The sequence below is a fragment of the Dipteris shenzhenensis genome, chromosome 10 (assembly GCF_047967505.1).
Source record: "Dipteris shenzhenensis isolate YYH24624 ecotype China chromosome 10, Dip_SZ_1.0, whole genome shotgun sequence".
In the NCBI taxonomy this organism is placed as follows: Eukaryota; Viridiplantae; Streptophyta; class Polypodiopsida; order Gleicheniales; family Dipteridaceae; genus Dipteris; species Dipteris shenzhenensis.
This window is the reverse complement of record NC_141605.1, coordinates 28,641,938-28,658,832: the sequence shown is the minus strand read 5'-3', so window position 1 is coordinate 28,658,832 and position 16,895 is coordinate 28,641,938. Positions and strand designations below refer to the sequence as shown.

Below are 16,895 nucleotides of genomic sequence, written 5' to 3'. Positions count from 1 at the left end.
TACTAAAAAAGAGCACTTGGAGGAGTTTCTACACATATGGAACTTGCTATGTGACATGGTTGAGGTTCTTACTAATTAAAGCCGTTATCTGGCTATTGTATTTGAAGTTTGCTTTTTTTTTTTGGGTTTCCTTGTGGGAGTTAAGTACAACCATGGTTCTTTCAAAAGTGTTCTAACAAATGTTTTACTTAATTTCTTCAAAGATTTTGCTTTCTCCCCCCCAAAAGAAAGATTACTTACCAAAAAACATCCAAACATTATTTTCAATGTTAGAGATCCTGTTAAAACAAATCTTACTTTATGAAGTATGGCTTAAATGATTGAGAAATCCTTTCCAACTTTCTACAACAATCCCCTCATGTATACAATCATAACATTACGTTAAACTCCAATAAAGTCCAAATTCTATTGGAAACTATGTTACATAAGCATCTCTATATCTAAGCAGCTACTTGCTTGGGATCCGAGATTTCACACTTTACTGGTGGTAGGGAATCAATGGCTCTTAGGATTTCTTGGAGTTGTGGCAAGCGGTTTGCCTACATGGAAGTCCAGGAAAATGGTATGGAAAGTTAGACAATTCTATGGATAGCTAGAAATTCTCTCTCTCTCTCTCACACACACACACACACACTTTGATGAAACCACTAATTCAATTAATTAATGCAATTTACAAATCAGACCACCGAATGTGGTAGCTAGAAGCGCACGGAAAACACTTCTGAAAGATGTAAGGAAATGTCTCATATATGAGAAATGTCATATAGGGGCATATGCAAAGAGCGCCTAAAGAATGCATAGGTATTCAAAGGAGCATGAGAGGAAATGCTATGGTTTCTATCATGCGAAATGGTCTAATCTGCAGTAAATTTGACCCATTCTTTTCTCACACCCCCACCCACCGACCCACCCACCCACCTACCTACCCACCAACCCCCCCACACACACACACATACTTCTCTCACACTTTTTTTTTGGGGTAAAACCTCCTCTCTCGCAAGCACAGGTGGGCAGCACACACACGCATGCACGCACAAGCACAAGCACAAGCATAAGCATACGCATACGCATACGCATACGCATACGCATACCAGGGTGCACACCCCCCTTCCTTTCTCCCCACACACCCTCTGTGGCTCGCTCGCACACAAAACGCACTTCATGCTTAATTAAACACTTCGTTCTTAGAAGAGAACCTTGAGCTTGGAGAAGAGAGTTGAGTCGCCTGCTCTAATCTCAAAGGACCCCCTTCTGCGCAGAACCCACAGATCGGAGTGAGTGCTGGAAGCAATATAAGCGGAACGAAATAGAATCGAAAGCTTCAACATCACCTGGGTTGTATATCATCTGGGTTGCCTGAGACCACCAGCTCCGGATAAGCATTTTCTGCAGCGAATCCATCAAAAACCTGTCATGCTTTTGCACTTTTCTGAAGCGCAGGTGCTAGGAGAATTGCCTTAAGAATTGACCAAGATCGAGGGCCGAGCTCAACCGATCGCGTTCGCTAGCTTGATGAAATGTTCGGTAAAGTCGTCCTCTTCGCAGTATTCCACTATTATCTGCGACAAATGCGTCACAATTTGCCGCTATTACCTTCTGCATCGGTTGGCCCCAGCGCCCATCAAGATGCAGGATCGAAGCACTTCTCGTAAAGCAACAGGAAACGGAACTTATAGTCGGATAGCTCTATCGAAAGAAATGCCACTCAGTTCTCACCTCTCGGGGAGGGGGACCAGTGCGTGCGCAGCACGACAGTTCTCGCCGCAGCGCAGGCAGTTTGGGCGCTATGAGAGGGGCAGGGCCGACATCCGAGGCAGTATAGAGACGGGCAACAGGACGAGGGAGAGGAGGATGGGGGACGCAAGGAGGGTGAGACCTCAAGAGCTGCACAGCGGCAGCCATTACTTGTCGTCTGGAAGCCATGGAATCGAATTACAATTGCAACCAGACACTTCCTACTTATGGGTCAATCTTGCTCCATGTGTGGACACGGCTCTCTCTCTCTCTCACACATACACACAACACACTTTTAAACTAGATCCGGGCATGTAGCTCTATTGATAGAGAATATGTTTTATTTGAATTTTGTAATTTTATCATATAACAAGAAAATTGAATCTCACATAGCAATTTAAATTTGGCACATAGCTAGCACTTTATGCTCTTTGCACATAATACTTTGCATTTAGCGCATGACCACACATTTATGCGGGGGGAGAGTTATCACACTTCCTTACCAAAGTTATAAGACCAAGGAATGTGCCCTTCTTTGGGTTCATTTCAATTTGCATTTGGCACAAAGCACTTTTAAGTTTGCACATAGCATTTTGAATTTGGCATATAGCAGTTTGCATTTTGGCTTATAGTACTTTGCATTTAGCACATTATCACACATTTGTATGGGGGGAGAGTTGGCACACTTTCTCTCCAAAAATTATAAGCCCAAGGAACGTGCCCTTCCTTGGGTTGATATCTACAAAATTCATCTTCTTATTGATTTCAATTTGCATTTGCCACAAAGTACTTTTAATTTTTGCACATAGCAATTGAATCAGGCATAGAGCACTTTGCATTTGGCTTACAGTACTTTTCATTTAGCACATAACCACTCATTTGTGTGGGGGGAGAGTTGGCACACTTTCTCTCCAAAAATTATAAGACCAAGGAACATGCCCTTCCTTGGGTTCATATTAATTTGGATCTAGGACATAGCAATTTGTATATAGCACATAGCAATTTGAGTTTAGAGCATAGCAATTTGCATTTGGCTTATAGTACTTTGCATTTAGCACATCACTACACATGTCTAGAGAACCTCCTCTCAAAAAATTATACAACTAAGGAAAGTACCCTTGCTTGGGCCTATAGCACTTTAAATTCATCACATAACATTTTGCATTTAGCATATGGCAATTTGAATTTGGTACCTAGAACTACATTTTGTACATGGTGCTTTACATTTCATATGTAACCACCTGTTAGTTTGGGAGGAGAATCGACATGCATATCTTTATGTATCGCATGCTTAAACAAGCTAGTTTCATGGCTTTCATCAAAGACCATTCACCTGCATACTTGTCTAGGACATTAAGACATTCAAATAAAGAGTTGGAGCATCACAATCCTTGAAGCATAAATGAAATGCAAATGTATCTTTCTCACCTAAACATTGAAGTAAGGAGAGAAAATGTCGTGGTGTGGCCGGCCTAGAATCATGCAACACTTCAAAATTTGCTTAGTATGTTGTGGCCTAAAGACTGCAAAATGGAGACTAAGAGATCTTAATACCTTGCAAAATGTCGAAGAAAAGTCTCCCTTTCATCTTACTTGCTCAATCTTCTTACCTTGGCATGACAGAATCAACGGGCATTGGTGATCTAGACACTAACATCAACACTCTTCTACTGTAGATGTTAGAGGTATATGGCTCAAAGCATTTTTTTTTTTTAATATTTGACTAGTGGAAGAGTCCTCCAGACAAACAGAGAAAATACTTTGAACAAAATGACTGCCATAAAAACTGGAGAATGGCTACTTTTAGGTTGGAGTAATGCAGACCTTAAATAGAATATAAGGATTGCTTGTCTCGACTTGTGCTTCCAAATGCAAACCATAACTTCTGAGCTTGGATTACCTTCTTTGCCTTCCCTTGCAAAGGGCAATGTCTGATTTATCAAAGAAGCGCTTGAATCAGAATGCATCCCTAGCATATCAGGCACTGACAATACACCCACCTCTCTCTCATATTGGGTATAAAGGTTTTCAAACTTTTCACCCCAGCAGTCTGTCAATCTTGGGGCTTCATTAGGGCAAAATAGAGACTAGGGTCCATTATCTTGAACACACCTCATGAACAAGTCTGGCATCCATAACCCATAAAATAAATCAACTTTCTTCCTCTCAAAGGTATTCCACATAAGAAGATGCCATGCTCCAATCACACAATACAATTACCAATCAAAAATATATGCATTCCATGGCTCTAGATGAATTGCAAATGCACGTACAATCACATGCATGTGCAAATTTTGTCCAAAGGGTCAAAGGTATATAATATCCCAATATGATTCTAAGGCACACTCTTAAGCAATCCCCATACCCTTTCTTTTGCCTCCACCCTAGTCTACATAGCAGGCAGTATCATTAAATACTCGAAGCATAGGCACAATGCCATTTGAAGTTCCATTGGTTCCTCGGATGTAGCTGATTGTTGCATGAATACCTTCTATATTGTCTTCTTTCATACAACTGCTGAGCTACACATACAAGCTTATATTATTTTCTTGTCTTTAATATACATCACTACACACAAAGAGAGATTACATGCACGTCATCAAGCCATAGGCCAGAGAATACCTAAGGCCTTGGTGTTCCACCGTTGAAAAGAGTGGGTGAGTATTAGTAAACCGTTGAAAAGAGTGGGTGAGCCATGAGTAAACCAGCGCTAGGACATAGATGCTTCGATATCCTTCTTATGAATGCCTATAGATACCTCATAAGCATATGTTGAGGCCTCTCAATCACCCTTCCATTGACCTTTAAGAGGTAAGATCTCACCTCATCCGCAATTAGAGGAGCTGGTAAATTCGACCGCTCGTTGACATGGTTGAACATAATCTTTACCCTGGACAAGCAATTGTTTGAGGCAACAAAGTCTCAGTGCAATTGAGAAAAAAACTTAGCTGAAGCAGCATGAAAAGAATGCAAAATGCAAAACTAGGGCTAAGATGCTATTGACATTTTGGAGAATGACTTCTTAGTGTTGTTGTGGAGGTTAGATATTGCAATCCTGGCCTGCCAGCTACGAATTTGTTTGGAAAGTAGAGCATTAAACAAGAGTTGTGGAAAAATGGAATGAGTCAAATCAATGTGCGATGGGAAAGGTTGGGTTCTTACAATAGCATAGTCGGGATAGTTGGCAGTCAATGCAGATGCTGTTTTGGCAGCGAGCTCATCCAATGGACTAGTGGTGATGCCCTTCTAAATCCCAGCACATACTTTCTGAGCAACTTGAATAGGATCACAGTGATCCATGTTCAAGCCATAGCTCACAGCTTCTTAAGGCAAGCATTGATTCACCTGGTCTCAGAGTTAAAAAGCTTGCCCCAGTGCATACAATTGATCACGAAATGAACAACTAAGGAAAGTGTGGCTGCTTCTTGTCTACCAAATGCATCTTTTAGTTTTGAAAATCTTGAAGCAATGGCATAACATTACAAACGGAATTTTCCAATCGATTCGGTCCGCCGCTTCTGGGAAACCTCTGCAAGATTTCGATTTCATCAAAGTCACCTACTCCTATCAGTGGATTGAAGGAAGAGGCAGTGGAAGAGCTCTTCTCCGCCTCCACTGCATGTGGTTGCTCCCTGAACACCACATCGCAGCTCGCTATGATCTTCTTGGCCTCTTGGTCATACAACTTATAGGCTTTCTTCTCATCACAATAGCCTAAGAAGATACATTTGGTGCTTTTTCATTGTAGCTTGTGTCTCTCTTTGTCTAATACATGCGCATAGCATTCACACCCAAACGTTCTGAAGTGGGAGACAGATGGCTTCTTACCGCTGTAAGCCTCATGTGGTGTTTTACCTTTGAGTGCCTTTGTATATCTGGGATTAAGGATGTAAATTACAGTATCGATAGCCTTAGCCCAAAAGTGGTCTGGCAATCTAGCACCTTTCAACATACACCTCCCCATCTCCACGATGGTCCACATTTGGCATTCAACAACATAATTTTGCAGAGGCGTATGTGATGTCGTTTGTCGCTTGATCCCTTTGCTCTTGCGAAAATCTCCAAACTCTGTAGAAACAAACTCACCACCACCATTCGATCTGATTTTCTTTACTTTTCTCCCTATTTCATTTGAATTAACAAAGCTGTAGCCATTCTTTAAATTTACCAAAAGCTTGAGCCTTTTCGCGAAGAAAGTACACCTACATCTTCCTACTTTAGTCGTCAACGATCAATAGCAAATAGGAAGATCTCCCCAAGGCCTGTGTAGGCATCTTACCAAATAAGTCAACATGCACTAACTCTAGAGGAGCGTTTGCTCTATTCTTGCTTTCTTGTGGGAATGCCTTTCTCTGTTGCTTGCCCATCATGCAAGCTTCACATGGTTCTTTGATTTCTGCTACTGTAGGTAAGTGAGCAACCATACCTTGCTTCTGCATCTCCTTCAGCACTGCAAATCCAATGTGGCTGAATCTTTCATGCTAAAGTCTACTTGTGCCACCACTCCTGCGGTGGTTGTACGAGCACTTAGCTCATATAGGTTGTTCCTCCTTACTCCTGTGCCAACAAGATTGCCTGCACTATCCAGAATTTTTGCTCCTATCTTGTTGAACCTTGCCTCATGGTCAAGGTCAGTTATGGAAGCAACTGATAGCAGATTTCTCTTGATTTGTGGAACATACAGCACATAGTTTCTTAACATCTCCATTTACAGAAACAAATGAAACTGTACTTATACCCTCAACAGGGCATTTTGCATTATTTCCAACCGTCACGGTGATGGGTTCCTGTAGAGGCTGCATGGAACAATATAAACCCTTCTTGCAAGTCATGTGACGTGAGGCACCACTATCCAACACCCATGAATCAGTGGTTGATGCTTCTTGAATTGAAGAACACTCTTCCTCAATGGCCAGAAATAGATCCAACTCTGCTTCCGCTGTGTTAGCTGTCTCTTTCCCCTTATCTGTCTTCTTTAGGGTACCATTCTTTTCATCTGCTTTCTTGACCCAAAAATCTGCAATCACATGGCCCTTCTTCTTGCAGTAGAAGCATTCTCCCTGAAACTTCTTCTTGCCGCCCTTCTTCTTTTTGTCACCACTAGTAGAGGACTCACCTTTGGTGGAGGAACCACCTTTGCCTTTTGCAGTAGTAGAGAACGCAGCATCCCATTACTGCCTCTAGCTCGAGCTTTAAGCCTCAATTCCTCCATCATAAGTAAAGCACAGAACTCCTCAAATGACAATGGTTGGGGTCTCACCTGAGCATTGAGATTTTCGCTAGTCTTTTGTATCCCATCACCAGCCATCTGGTCACACAGATTTTTGATTCGGGTTATGAATGCCTCCGTTGTCTCTCCTTCATTAAACTTCTCAGCTGTGAGCTAATTCTCTAGCATCTGGATCCTTGTCTGATTCTGCGTCTCATACTGACTCTTCAATATGTTCTAGCAAAACACTATCAATAGTACTTGTAACCAGGGCACACAGAGCATCTACGTTCTTGCGTTTCCAAGCTCGTAGAAGGTCGGCATTAGGAGGTATTGTACTCCCCAGATTTGCTGGGCCGGGGGTTCCTTGTGGTTCTGGGTCAATCCCTAGTACTGTCTCTAGAAGCTCATATGAATCCAGAATATCAATACTTTTAAACTTCCATAGAGTGTAGTTCGTACCATCTAGCTTACCTTCAGTGAAGGTTGGTGGGCGAATTCTCAATGCTTGGATTGTTGGTGCAGCTGCAGTTGCTGAACTTGAGCCGCTTCCTATTGCCATCACTCCGTATGCTGTTGAAGCCCTCGCCTCTCTTCTACTCTTTAATTTTTAGAGCCGTCTGGGCTCTGATACCATGTTAAATTACACGGCACAACGGAACAGAAGCTGAACAAAGAATAGAGAGTACACAGCAAATTGAGGGCGAACAAAATTTTCCTTTAATACTGATGTGGTATAGATGATGGCTCTATCCACTCGTGTGCTCCCACATTGGAGCTTAGATGGCGATCTAGACAGATACTAGGTAAAGAGCTACTAGCTGGAAGATCTCTACTGGAAGATCTGATCTGGTCTGATACAATGGACTAGGAAGGTCGCCTCTTTATAGCTATGAGGGCGGTAGTCAGATCAACCTAGTCGGTGGAGCCGACCAGTCAACCTAGTCGGTGGAGCCGACTAGTCATCCATGGAATATTTCCTATACTGTCGCCTCAAGGGCTCTCACCCCCAAACCCCCATTAGGGGGACGGATCCCCCAGCTAGGGGCCATTTGGCCCCCAGACCCTAGCAAGAGCAAGGGGCTCCCACACAAGTCACCTTTCTACCATCAATGATCTCATAGACCTCATTTGACATGCAAGTCATGATCTATCCAGTGTCCCGGGCTCACACATGGCTTCTCCTCATATGGGGGCCTTACAACTTGAGCATCTTGGACCACTGGTGGTTACCAGGAGGGTGGGGCATTGAGCATATCTAACACCAACTCACAAACATGGTTAAGGCTATAGAGGGGCAGCCGCCCTACCTGTACCCCCTATGGGGTTCGAACGAGGGCTGCCACCCTGGTATGCTGGCGCCCTACCAATGGGCTATCGCGGCTAAAAATAAAATAAAATACTGTGATAAGTATTTTAAAGGAATCTGGCGAAGACACTAGAAGAATCATGATATAAAAATGCTAAGTAAATGGGAGTATGATAGAAAGGACACTCTTTGGAATTGAGAGGTAATATTAACATGGGCCCAAAATATGGGCTTTATTAATCACATCGATTGGCCTTCAAGCGCTTGGATTCATGAAGCGAAGTCTCATTATTCACCATAATGTGACTTTTAACATAACCAGAACTGCTACACCCTCTTTCTCTAGTCATACGATGTGTGCTTGATACCTTTTTGAGCTCACCTTTTGCATGCAACCAATATAACTTCATCTTAAAATTTAATTACCAAAGGACCCCATGGATCCAAAAGTACTCACACTCCATGGTTGTTTGGTTGTTAAACAAGGTAGTAAGAATCTTGCTCTATGTGAGCCAATCTTTCCCCCAAAGAGAATTGTGTGGTCTTTTTCTCATTGAAGTAAAGGAGCAAGGGGTCTTTTGCCTTTGAGCTCAATTATGTGTCGTTTCCCATGATGAGTAACATTGCTAGGTTAGCATGGCTAATGGTACAAGCACTACTATTCCCATGAAGACTATGCAATTTTAAAGCCAAGTTGTCATGTAGACTAGTCCAACTTAGGTCTATTAAGAGTCTTATCATTGTTATCAAGTAGTGTATATTCATAGTTTGTTGTAACAAAGTGCCCCGATTGTTTTGGGGATCGCTAGCATTGCCCGTGTGAGTAAGAAGATTGCAAAAATGTCCCTTAGTTTTGAGCTCATCAATATCGGTAGCTCCATATAAGATTGAAAGTTTACCTTTTACTAAGTCCATGTATTGTGTCTAGGATGTGAATAATACTGGCTTCTTAGTAGCATTCACTTGTGGACAATGCTGTTGTAATCGGTGTAACCGATTTGGGTTGTAAAAGACTTGTGGGGGATGTAGGAACATAGGGAGAGGCTGTGTGAAGACAAGGTGGAGAAGGCGTGATGGAGACAAGGTGAAATGGTGAGATGAGAGAGAGGGACAAGGGAATGGACAAACTTTTTTTTTTTTTTTTGGTTTGTTTTGGGTAGACATGTGTGTCTATTCCCCCCCTCCCACTTCTTTCCCATCCCTCAATCCAAACCTTGAGCTCACAAACACCTTCAAACGACTGTAACCATGCATACCTTTCCATGATTTTTGCACACCTCTTCCTCGGAGAGAATTCCACTTTCCCATCTCTTTTTCTCACATTCCATTGTCCTCTCTAGTGGGTTGTCTGGGAGATCTTCGTATATATTCCACTCCACGGCCAAGACGATGACGATCACCTCCTCTATCTCGATTGTGGACGGCAGCTTGCAAGTCCAAGGAAAGGTTTTGCTGTCTTCCGTGCCTGAAAACGTCACTGTGTCTCCTGCTCAAGGATTCGGCCTCGTACATGGCGCATTTCTGGGTGCAAAAGCATCTAAGAGAGATTCATATCATGTGTTTCCACTCGGAGTTTTTGAGGAAGTTCTTTATTCTTTCATGTCTTTCTTGATTGCGCTTAGAGTATCTGTGTTTGGAAGCCTCAAGCCCGTGCTAGATTTTCTGCTGAAAGCGGCAGGTTCATTGCGTCTTTCTTTTCTCGTCAGTCCTCATGGGTGCTGCGATTTTTATTTCCCAGAATGCTTTAGAATCGGCGTGAAGTATCCGCCCCTCATTTTACTCTTAAGGTTCTCGTATTTTCCAGTTGTGACGGTGCTCTCATTTCTTACAGCTACCCTACCCAGCTTAATGCTGTCTGCCGTGTGAAGCTGACATTTAACCTCGCTGGATACCTTTTGCCAGGGAAAATCGATTCATTTGCTGTTTTCGGTTCAAAATATGGTGGATGACCCAACGGATGGGGACCTGTGGGAAGGATGTACCTTCGGAGACCCAGTTTTTGCTAGTTGAGAGCAAAGAAAGATCTGCTATAAATGGACAATTGGATGGTGCACCCGAAGGGAAGACGATATACACAGTCTTGCTGCCTCTTTTGGAAGGACCGATTCGCGCTACCTTGCAAGGGAACGAGCGAAATGAGTAGGAACTTTGCTTGGAAAGTGGTACGTACTCCAAACCAGCTCTTTTAAATATTAATTTTGCAGCCTTTATGTAGATGTCTTCGCAGTATATAGCTTTGAGGAGGCCTGAGATTTCCTCTTTACATAGTCTGTGGCAAGCTTGAACATCTTGTAACGAGATAGTTATGGTTTTTAGACTCTTTTCCTTTTTTGTTAAAAAAGTTAATTGAGCTTTCAGAGCTGTGTGAAATGCCCCAAAAGCTAATTGGTCTGGTTCTGGTCGACTATTTTTTTTTCATCTGCAGGAGATCCTGCTGTAAAAACCAGTGAAGGAAAGTTCTCAGTGTTTTTAAATTCAGGGATCGATCCATTCGAAGCAATTTCTGATGCTGTTAGGTAGGAAGACTCCTAGTATCGTGCTTTCAACACTGTGTAATTAGATGTGATAGACCTGCATGTGACTATTGCTAGTTGCGACCACGGCTTATATCTAGCTGGCCAAAAGTGTCCAGCTGATTTGGAATTAGATATTTAAAGCTGTCATTTTGCATATTGTATCACTATCATTAACGAGGTTCTCATTTGTAATATGATGGTGGAGACACATCTACAAACATTCCGTCATAGAGAGAAGAAGAAGGTAGTCCATCTGTACTACATCAATGACTTCCTTTCTACTAGCCTCTGTAGTCAATCAAGAACTGCATACTGTCACGCCAGGGCAGAAAATGTTGATCGGATATTCAGCTTCAATATACATAAGATAGATTACGTTAAAAACATATGAGGTAGAATTGCCCTTTTTTTCTTATTGTTCTTTATTCCTTCATTGTTTTTTTGCTCCTCTCTCTCTCTCTCTCTCTCTAGTTTGTTTGTGTTGTGATCTTGTTGTTGTGTGTGTTGTGTGTTCGATCCTTGAATCAACTTCGGATTCATACTTGGCTTGGCTCCTTGGAATTGTTTCCATGAAGTTAAAAAACCCTTGTCTCCACCATGTATAATCACAACCAACATTTCTGCTGCTCATTGTGTGCAGGCTTGTTGGTTTGTGTTGTGTGGTCGATCCTCCGATCGACTTCGGATGAGGTCCTTGGAATTGTTTTCACAAAGTAAAAAAATTCTTGTCCCATCCCCTCTCTCTCTCTCTCTCTCTCTCCCTCTCTCCCCTTTGGGTATCTTTTGTTTACTTTGCATGGTTTAAAATTTTAGAGATAACAAGAAGGGTTTAGCAATGATGGCATATGAAACTTGATGTGCGGATGTAAAATAGAATCTTGAGACAAACATTGTAACTAGTTTATTGGCAATCCATGTCTTGCATTTTAGATCCTGTCTTTCTGGTGTTTTGTTATTTTCATACATATCAGTGACCCTTAGCTCTTATTTTAAATAGGCTTATGCTGTTCATTTTTGAATGCTTTTTCAATAGATGCCAAGTATCTTGGATTGGTTTGGCTGGTGTACATTCCGTCATAGAGAGAAGAAGAAGGTAGTCCATCTGTACTACATCAATGACTTCCTTTCTACTAGCCTCTGTAGTCAATCAAGAACCGCATACTGTCACGCCAGGGCAGAAAATGTTGATCGGATATTCGGCGTCAATATACATAAGATAGATTACGTTAAAAACATATGAGGTAGAATTGCCCTTTTTTTCTTTTTGTTCTTTATTCCTTCATTGTTTTTTTGCTCCTCTCTCTCTCTCTCTCTCTCTCTTTCTCTCTCTCTAGTTTGTTTGTGTTGTGATCTTGTTGTTGTGTGTGTTGTGTGTTCGATCCTTGAATCAACTTCGGATTCATACTTGGCTTGGCTCCTTGGAATTGTTTCCATGAAGTTAAAAAACCCTTGTCTCCACCATGTATAATCACAACCAACATTTCTGCCGCTCATTGTGTGCAGACTTGTTGGTTTGTGTTGTGTGGTCGATCCTCCGATCGACTTCGGATGAGGTCCTTGGAATTGTTTTCACAAAGTAAAAAAATTCTTGTCCCATCCCCCCCCCCTCTCTCTCTCTCTCTCTCTCTCTCTCTCTCTCCCTCTCTCCCCTCTGGGTATCTTTTGTTTACTTTGCATGGTTTAAAATTTTAGAGATAACAAGAAGGGTTTAGCAATGATGGCATATGAAACTTGATGTGCGGATGTAAAATAGAATCTTGAGACAAACATTGTAACTAGTTTATTGGCAATCCATGTCTTGCATTTTAGATCCTGTCTTTCTGGTATTTTCATACATATCAGTGACCCTTAGCTCTTATTTTAAATAGGCTTATGCTGTTCATTTTTCAATGCTTTGTCAATAGATGCCAAGTATCTTGGATTGGCTGGTGTACCTGGGATGCTTTCTATACAGATGTAACTTCCGAGGGCATCAGGGAAGGTGTAGAGAGGTAATATACAGTTGACATATCATGTCCTTCCCTGTTTTTAATTCCCTCCCCCCCCCCCCTTTATTTAAAAAAAAAAACATTATGTCAACTATAGAATGTGCATCGAATTCCCTAGTATGCAAATAGTCATGGCTTGTGCTATTGCACTTTTTGCAATTGCCTTCAGTGGATGCGTTGAACAAGTAGAGTGCTATGCTTCACTCTTGATGTTGAAGCTTGGGAAAGATAACTCCTTGCTGCTTGATGAGCTGTAGGATGGAATTTTGATTTGAAAAACTTATGGTAGTCTCTGGACTGTGGAACTCATTGCCATTCTACAGTCAACTCAAAAGTCCTGAAAATTTTCATGTGCCCATAACTTTCTCTCTATATTTCGTATGGATATGCAATAAAAAGAAAATCCTTACAAATTTCATGCTCTTTTATTTATTTTCATTCTAAATATAATGAGGATGGATTCTAAAAAGACATACAATTTCTGTATTGCAAAGCTTTAACCTATACATTGGAAGTCTCGGTCTCCAGATAGAGAATCACAGTTTCTTTATATAAGCTTTCCTGTTTTATAAGTATAGGACAAAAGGAGTGCGAGTAAGTGGAGGAGTGGGAAAGGGAAAGTGAGGTAAATGGACAAAGTAATGAATTGGAAGAAGTATTAAATTAGTTGCAACTAGATAAGGTACAGTTTGGTGCAATATAGTTTGGTGTCATGACATTTTTTCATTTATTGCAAGTCCTGCCTTTTGGATGTAGACTTGAGAGCAAACCTTGTGATCTGGATGCTATGTTCCTTTGCAGTTTAACCCTTGGGGGAACTCCACCACGCTTTCTCATTATAGATGATGGATGGCAATCTGTGGCAACTGATCAGCAGCCTGTAACTGCTACTGTAATTAATGGAACAGCGTATGCTTTCATTCAAAGATATCCTCTTTCTAATTTATGGAACTCTGTTATTTTATGAGAATAGCGTTCCATTTCTCAGGTCTTGGGGAGCACGCCTGGTCATGTATTTAACAGTAGAAAGAGCCAGAAGTTGAGGGTGCATGTTTTTCTCTATGATGCAGCTTTGCAAGGCGGCTAACAAAATATAAAGGAGAACTTCAAGTTCCAGAAAGATGGCCGGGATGGTCACAGACAAGAAGACCCTTCATTGGGTCTCCAGCTTATTGTTAGTGAAGCTAAACAGCAACACAATGTCAAGTAAGTGCTGCTGTTTCTAATGGTGTGGCTGTTCAGTATTGTTAAACTATACTGAACATGCAATAATTTAGTCTGGGTTTTCGAAAACCAGATGTACATATATGGGGTTGTTGAAGTAGAAGCCCTTAGAGTGGCAAACATATCATACTGTCTTCATAAAAACTCAAACATGTTGTCCTTTGCTGCAAAGTGCAAGTACATATATGTTTGGCACGCCATCACTGGCTACTGGGGAGGTGTGAAACCTGGGATACCAGGCATGGAACACTATGAATCAGCTGTGGAATATCCTGTTCAATCTCCAGGCATTTCTGCAAATGAGCCAGATTATGCACTGAACACTATAGCAACACATGGATTAGGACTCGTCCATCCAAGCAAGGTGTTCTATTTCTATGATGAACTCCACAGCAACCTTGCTGCCGCGGGAATTGATGGCATAAAGGTGGATGTACAAAACATTCTTGAGACACTTGGATCAGGATTTGGTGGTCGGGTGCTTCTCACAAGGCAGTACCATCAGGCTCTAGAGGCATCAATTGCCTGCAATTTTCCAGACAATGGGTGTATTGCTTCTATGATTCACAATACAGATGCCATTTACAGGTAGTTTAGATCACAGATTTTACTATGACTGCTGATGATGATGCTAAGTACCTTTTAATTTTACCAGTGTCAATTGTTTTGTGTTGCAGCTCTAAGCAGACTGCTGTGATTAGAGCCTCCGATGATTATTACCCAAGAGATCCAGCATCTCACACCATACACATCGCCTCTGTTGCTTATAATAGCCTGTTCCTTGGAGAATTCATGCAACCCGATTGGGACATGTTTCATGTGAATGAAGTCTTTTTAGGGCTTGTCAGATGTTTTTTGTTCAATATTATTTTGTAGATAGGGCAGGTTTTGTGAGCATCGCTTAGCTGTGTTCTATATGATGAATCGCTCCTTACCAAACAAAACAAATGCAGAGCCTCCATCCTGCTGCAGAATATCACGTTGCTGCTCGAGCAATCGGTGGATGCGCAATTTATGTCAGGTGAAATATTCAACCTCCCAAACGTATTTACACATGCTCTGTGCTAGGTTCAAAGAACTAAGGGCAGTCTTAAATCTCTGTCTTTGATCATTGCAGCGATAAGCCAGGGAACCACAATTTTCATCTTCTGAAAAAACTTGTGCTTCTGGATGGGTCCGTGTTGAGGGCTGAGCTTCCTGGGCGACCTTCACGCGATTGTCTGTTTTGTGTTCCTGCTCGTGATGGAAAAAGGTTGAAAGTTTTTCACTAGAGACGTATAGATGGAAATTTTCAAAAGCGTTCTTTTTTAAAAGGTGTCTATCTACCATTCATCTATGGGTTTGCTGGTATGTGCAGTGTGCTCAAAATATGGAACATGAACAAGTGTACAGGAGTTCTGGGAGCTTTCAATTGTCAAGGTGCTGGTTGGTGCAGAGATGAGAAGAAAAATTTAGTCCATGATTCAGAACCAAACACCATAACAGGCAGCGTTCATGCACGAGACGTAGATTTTCTCCCTAAAGTTGGAGGGAATGATTGGAATGGTGACATTGTGATTTATTCTCATAGACAAGGTAGGATTCTTTTTCGCCTGAGTTTTGATGTGTAGGTTACCATACGAAAAACCAAGAATACCGAAATGTCACTATCTATTTGCGGTTTGTTGCAGGAGAGCTTTTATACCTTCCAAACAGTTCGGCTTTGCCTATAACCCTGAAGCCTCCTTAATATGAGGTTTTTGCTGTGGTTCCAGTGAAGGTTTGTTTACCAACCTCTCCAACCTCATTTGCTTACCACGCTGTTTTCTGCAGGATTGCCTAATTGACACTCCTTAGATTTTCCAGATTTTTGCTCCTGGGATTTCGTTTGCTCCAATCGGCCTCATCAACATGTTCAATGCAGGAGCCGCAATCAGGTCTCTTCATTATGAAGTGAAAGAAGTAAAACCAGGATTTTACATGAACAATCGTTTATTGGGCACAGCAAATGATGAATTGGATGCAGAAGCTCCGACCACGGTCAAGCAATCCAGTGGGCATGTGACAATGAGAGTACACGGATGTGGTCTATTTGGAGTATATTCTTCATTGAGACCCAAAAGATTCTGCGTGGATTCACAGGTGGTTGAATTCACCTACGAGGCAGAAAGAGGCCTGGGGACAGTGTTGCTACCCACACCCAATCAGGAGGGGCACTTGTGGGGAGTGTCGATATCTAGTTTGTGGTATTGGGCCATATAAGCTAGCTTGCTGGATTTTCTTCTTGGCATTGTCAACAGCACAAGTAAAGCTAGGCTAATAAACTCACCACCAAAAGGGTTAAGTGCTGCACACCGTTTTCAGCTATTACCCCAGATTCAATATCCGCTTTCCATCCATCACACTCATGCAAACTGAACTCTCAATCACGCAGTGGCCGGTGGAGTATTTTAGAGTTTTGTGGGAGAAACAAGTGCTAGGAAAGAAGTCAAAGTAATTTGCAACAACTCCAATAATATTCCATGACATTTCTCATCATAAGCACCTTTTTGTAGCCTAAAGCTATATCATGGGTTATTAACACAGTGAAGACAAACACCTCAAATCTCCAATTAAATTAACTCTTAGTATTGGGCTTATGTGAGGGAAAACTTCTCCCCATTTAGGACGCTTTTTCCCCTTGGAAAAGCTATTTGAGACGTTTTTCCTATGCCCCATGACTTAATGGTACATAATACATAATGGGTCTACTTTGCTCTAAAATTTGTAACTTTCCATTCAAATGCTTGATCAACATAATTCCAAAGCCAATATTTTTTTTAAAATGCTAACAAAAATCAGATGCTTAAGAACTGATTTAATTTACAACTTCAAAATCTACATCAAATCACATTGATCTTACCTTTTAAGGTAGTAACAAGAATGCTTAATTAACC

General features: G+C 41.6%; 1 protein-coding gene and 1 pseudogene across 2 annotated transcripts; one reads left to right on the top strand and one right to left on the bottom strand.

Moving 5' to 3' along the window:
- Positions 1 to 294: 294 nt before the first annotated feature.
- LOC147897653 (uncharacterized) lies at positions 295 to 1,964 on the bottom strand. Its single transcript, XM_087380816.1, has 5 exons — positions 1,717 to 1,964; positions 1,493 to 1,559; positions 1,332 to 1,386; positions 1,197 to 1,251; positions 295 to 539 (listed from the first exon to the last, which is right to left on the bottom strand). The coding sequence occupies exons 1-5, from the start codon at positions 1,921 to 1,923 to the stop codon at positions 441 to 443; spliced, it is 483 nt and encodes a 160-aa protein (XP_087236942.1). The 5' UTR covers positions 1,924 to 1,964; the 3' UTR covers positions 295 to 440.
- A 7,457-nt stretch (positions 1,965 to 9,421) lies between these two features.
- LOC147897652 (putative galactinol--sucrose galactosyltransferase 2) lies at positions 9,422 to 16,460 on the top strand (annotated as a pseudogene). The gene is made up of 13 exons (XR_015541646.1): positions 9,422 to 10,039; positions 10,155 to 10,414; positions 10,678 to 10,768; positions 12,673 to 12,759; positions 13,558 to 13,665; positions 13,849 to 13,957; positions 14,153 to 14,568; positions 14,658 to 14,799; positions 14,934 to 15,001; positions 15,098 to 15,232; positions 15,338 to 15,555; positions 15,651 to 15,739; positions 15,826 to 16,460. The product of XR_015541646.1 is annotated as a putative galactinol--sucrose galactosyltransferase 2 (transcript).
- The last annotated feature ends 435 nt before the right edge of the window (positions 16,461 to 16,895 follow it).

What these genes read in the sequence shown, in the direction of transcription:
- LOC147897653 (XM_087380816.1), bottom strand. Translation starts at nt 1,923, where the DNA reads ATGGCTTCCAGACGACAAGTAATGGCTGCCGCTGTGCAGCTCTTGAGG. An exon ending in CAAGCTAGCGAACGCGATCG is followed by an intron (nt 1,387 to 1,492) that starts GTTGAGCTCGGC and finishes GATTCGCTGCAG; the next exon opens with AAAATGCTTATCCGGAGCTG. An exon ending in CCAGATGATATACAACCCAG is followed by an intron (nt 1,252 to 1,331) that starts GTGATGTTGAAG and finishes GGTTCTGCGCAG; the next exon opens with AAGGGGGTCCTTTGAGATTA.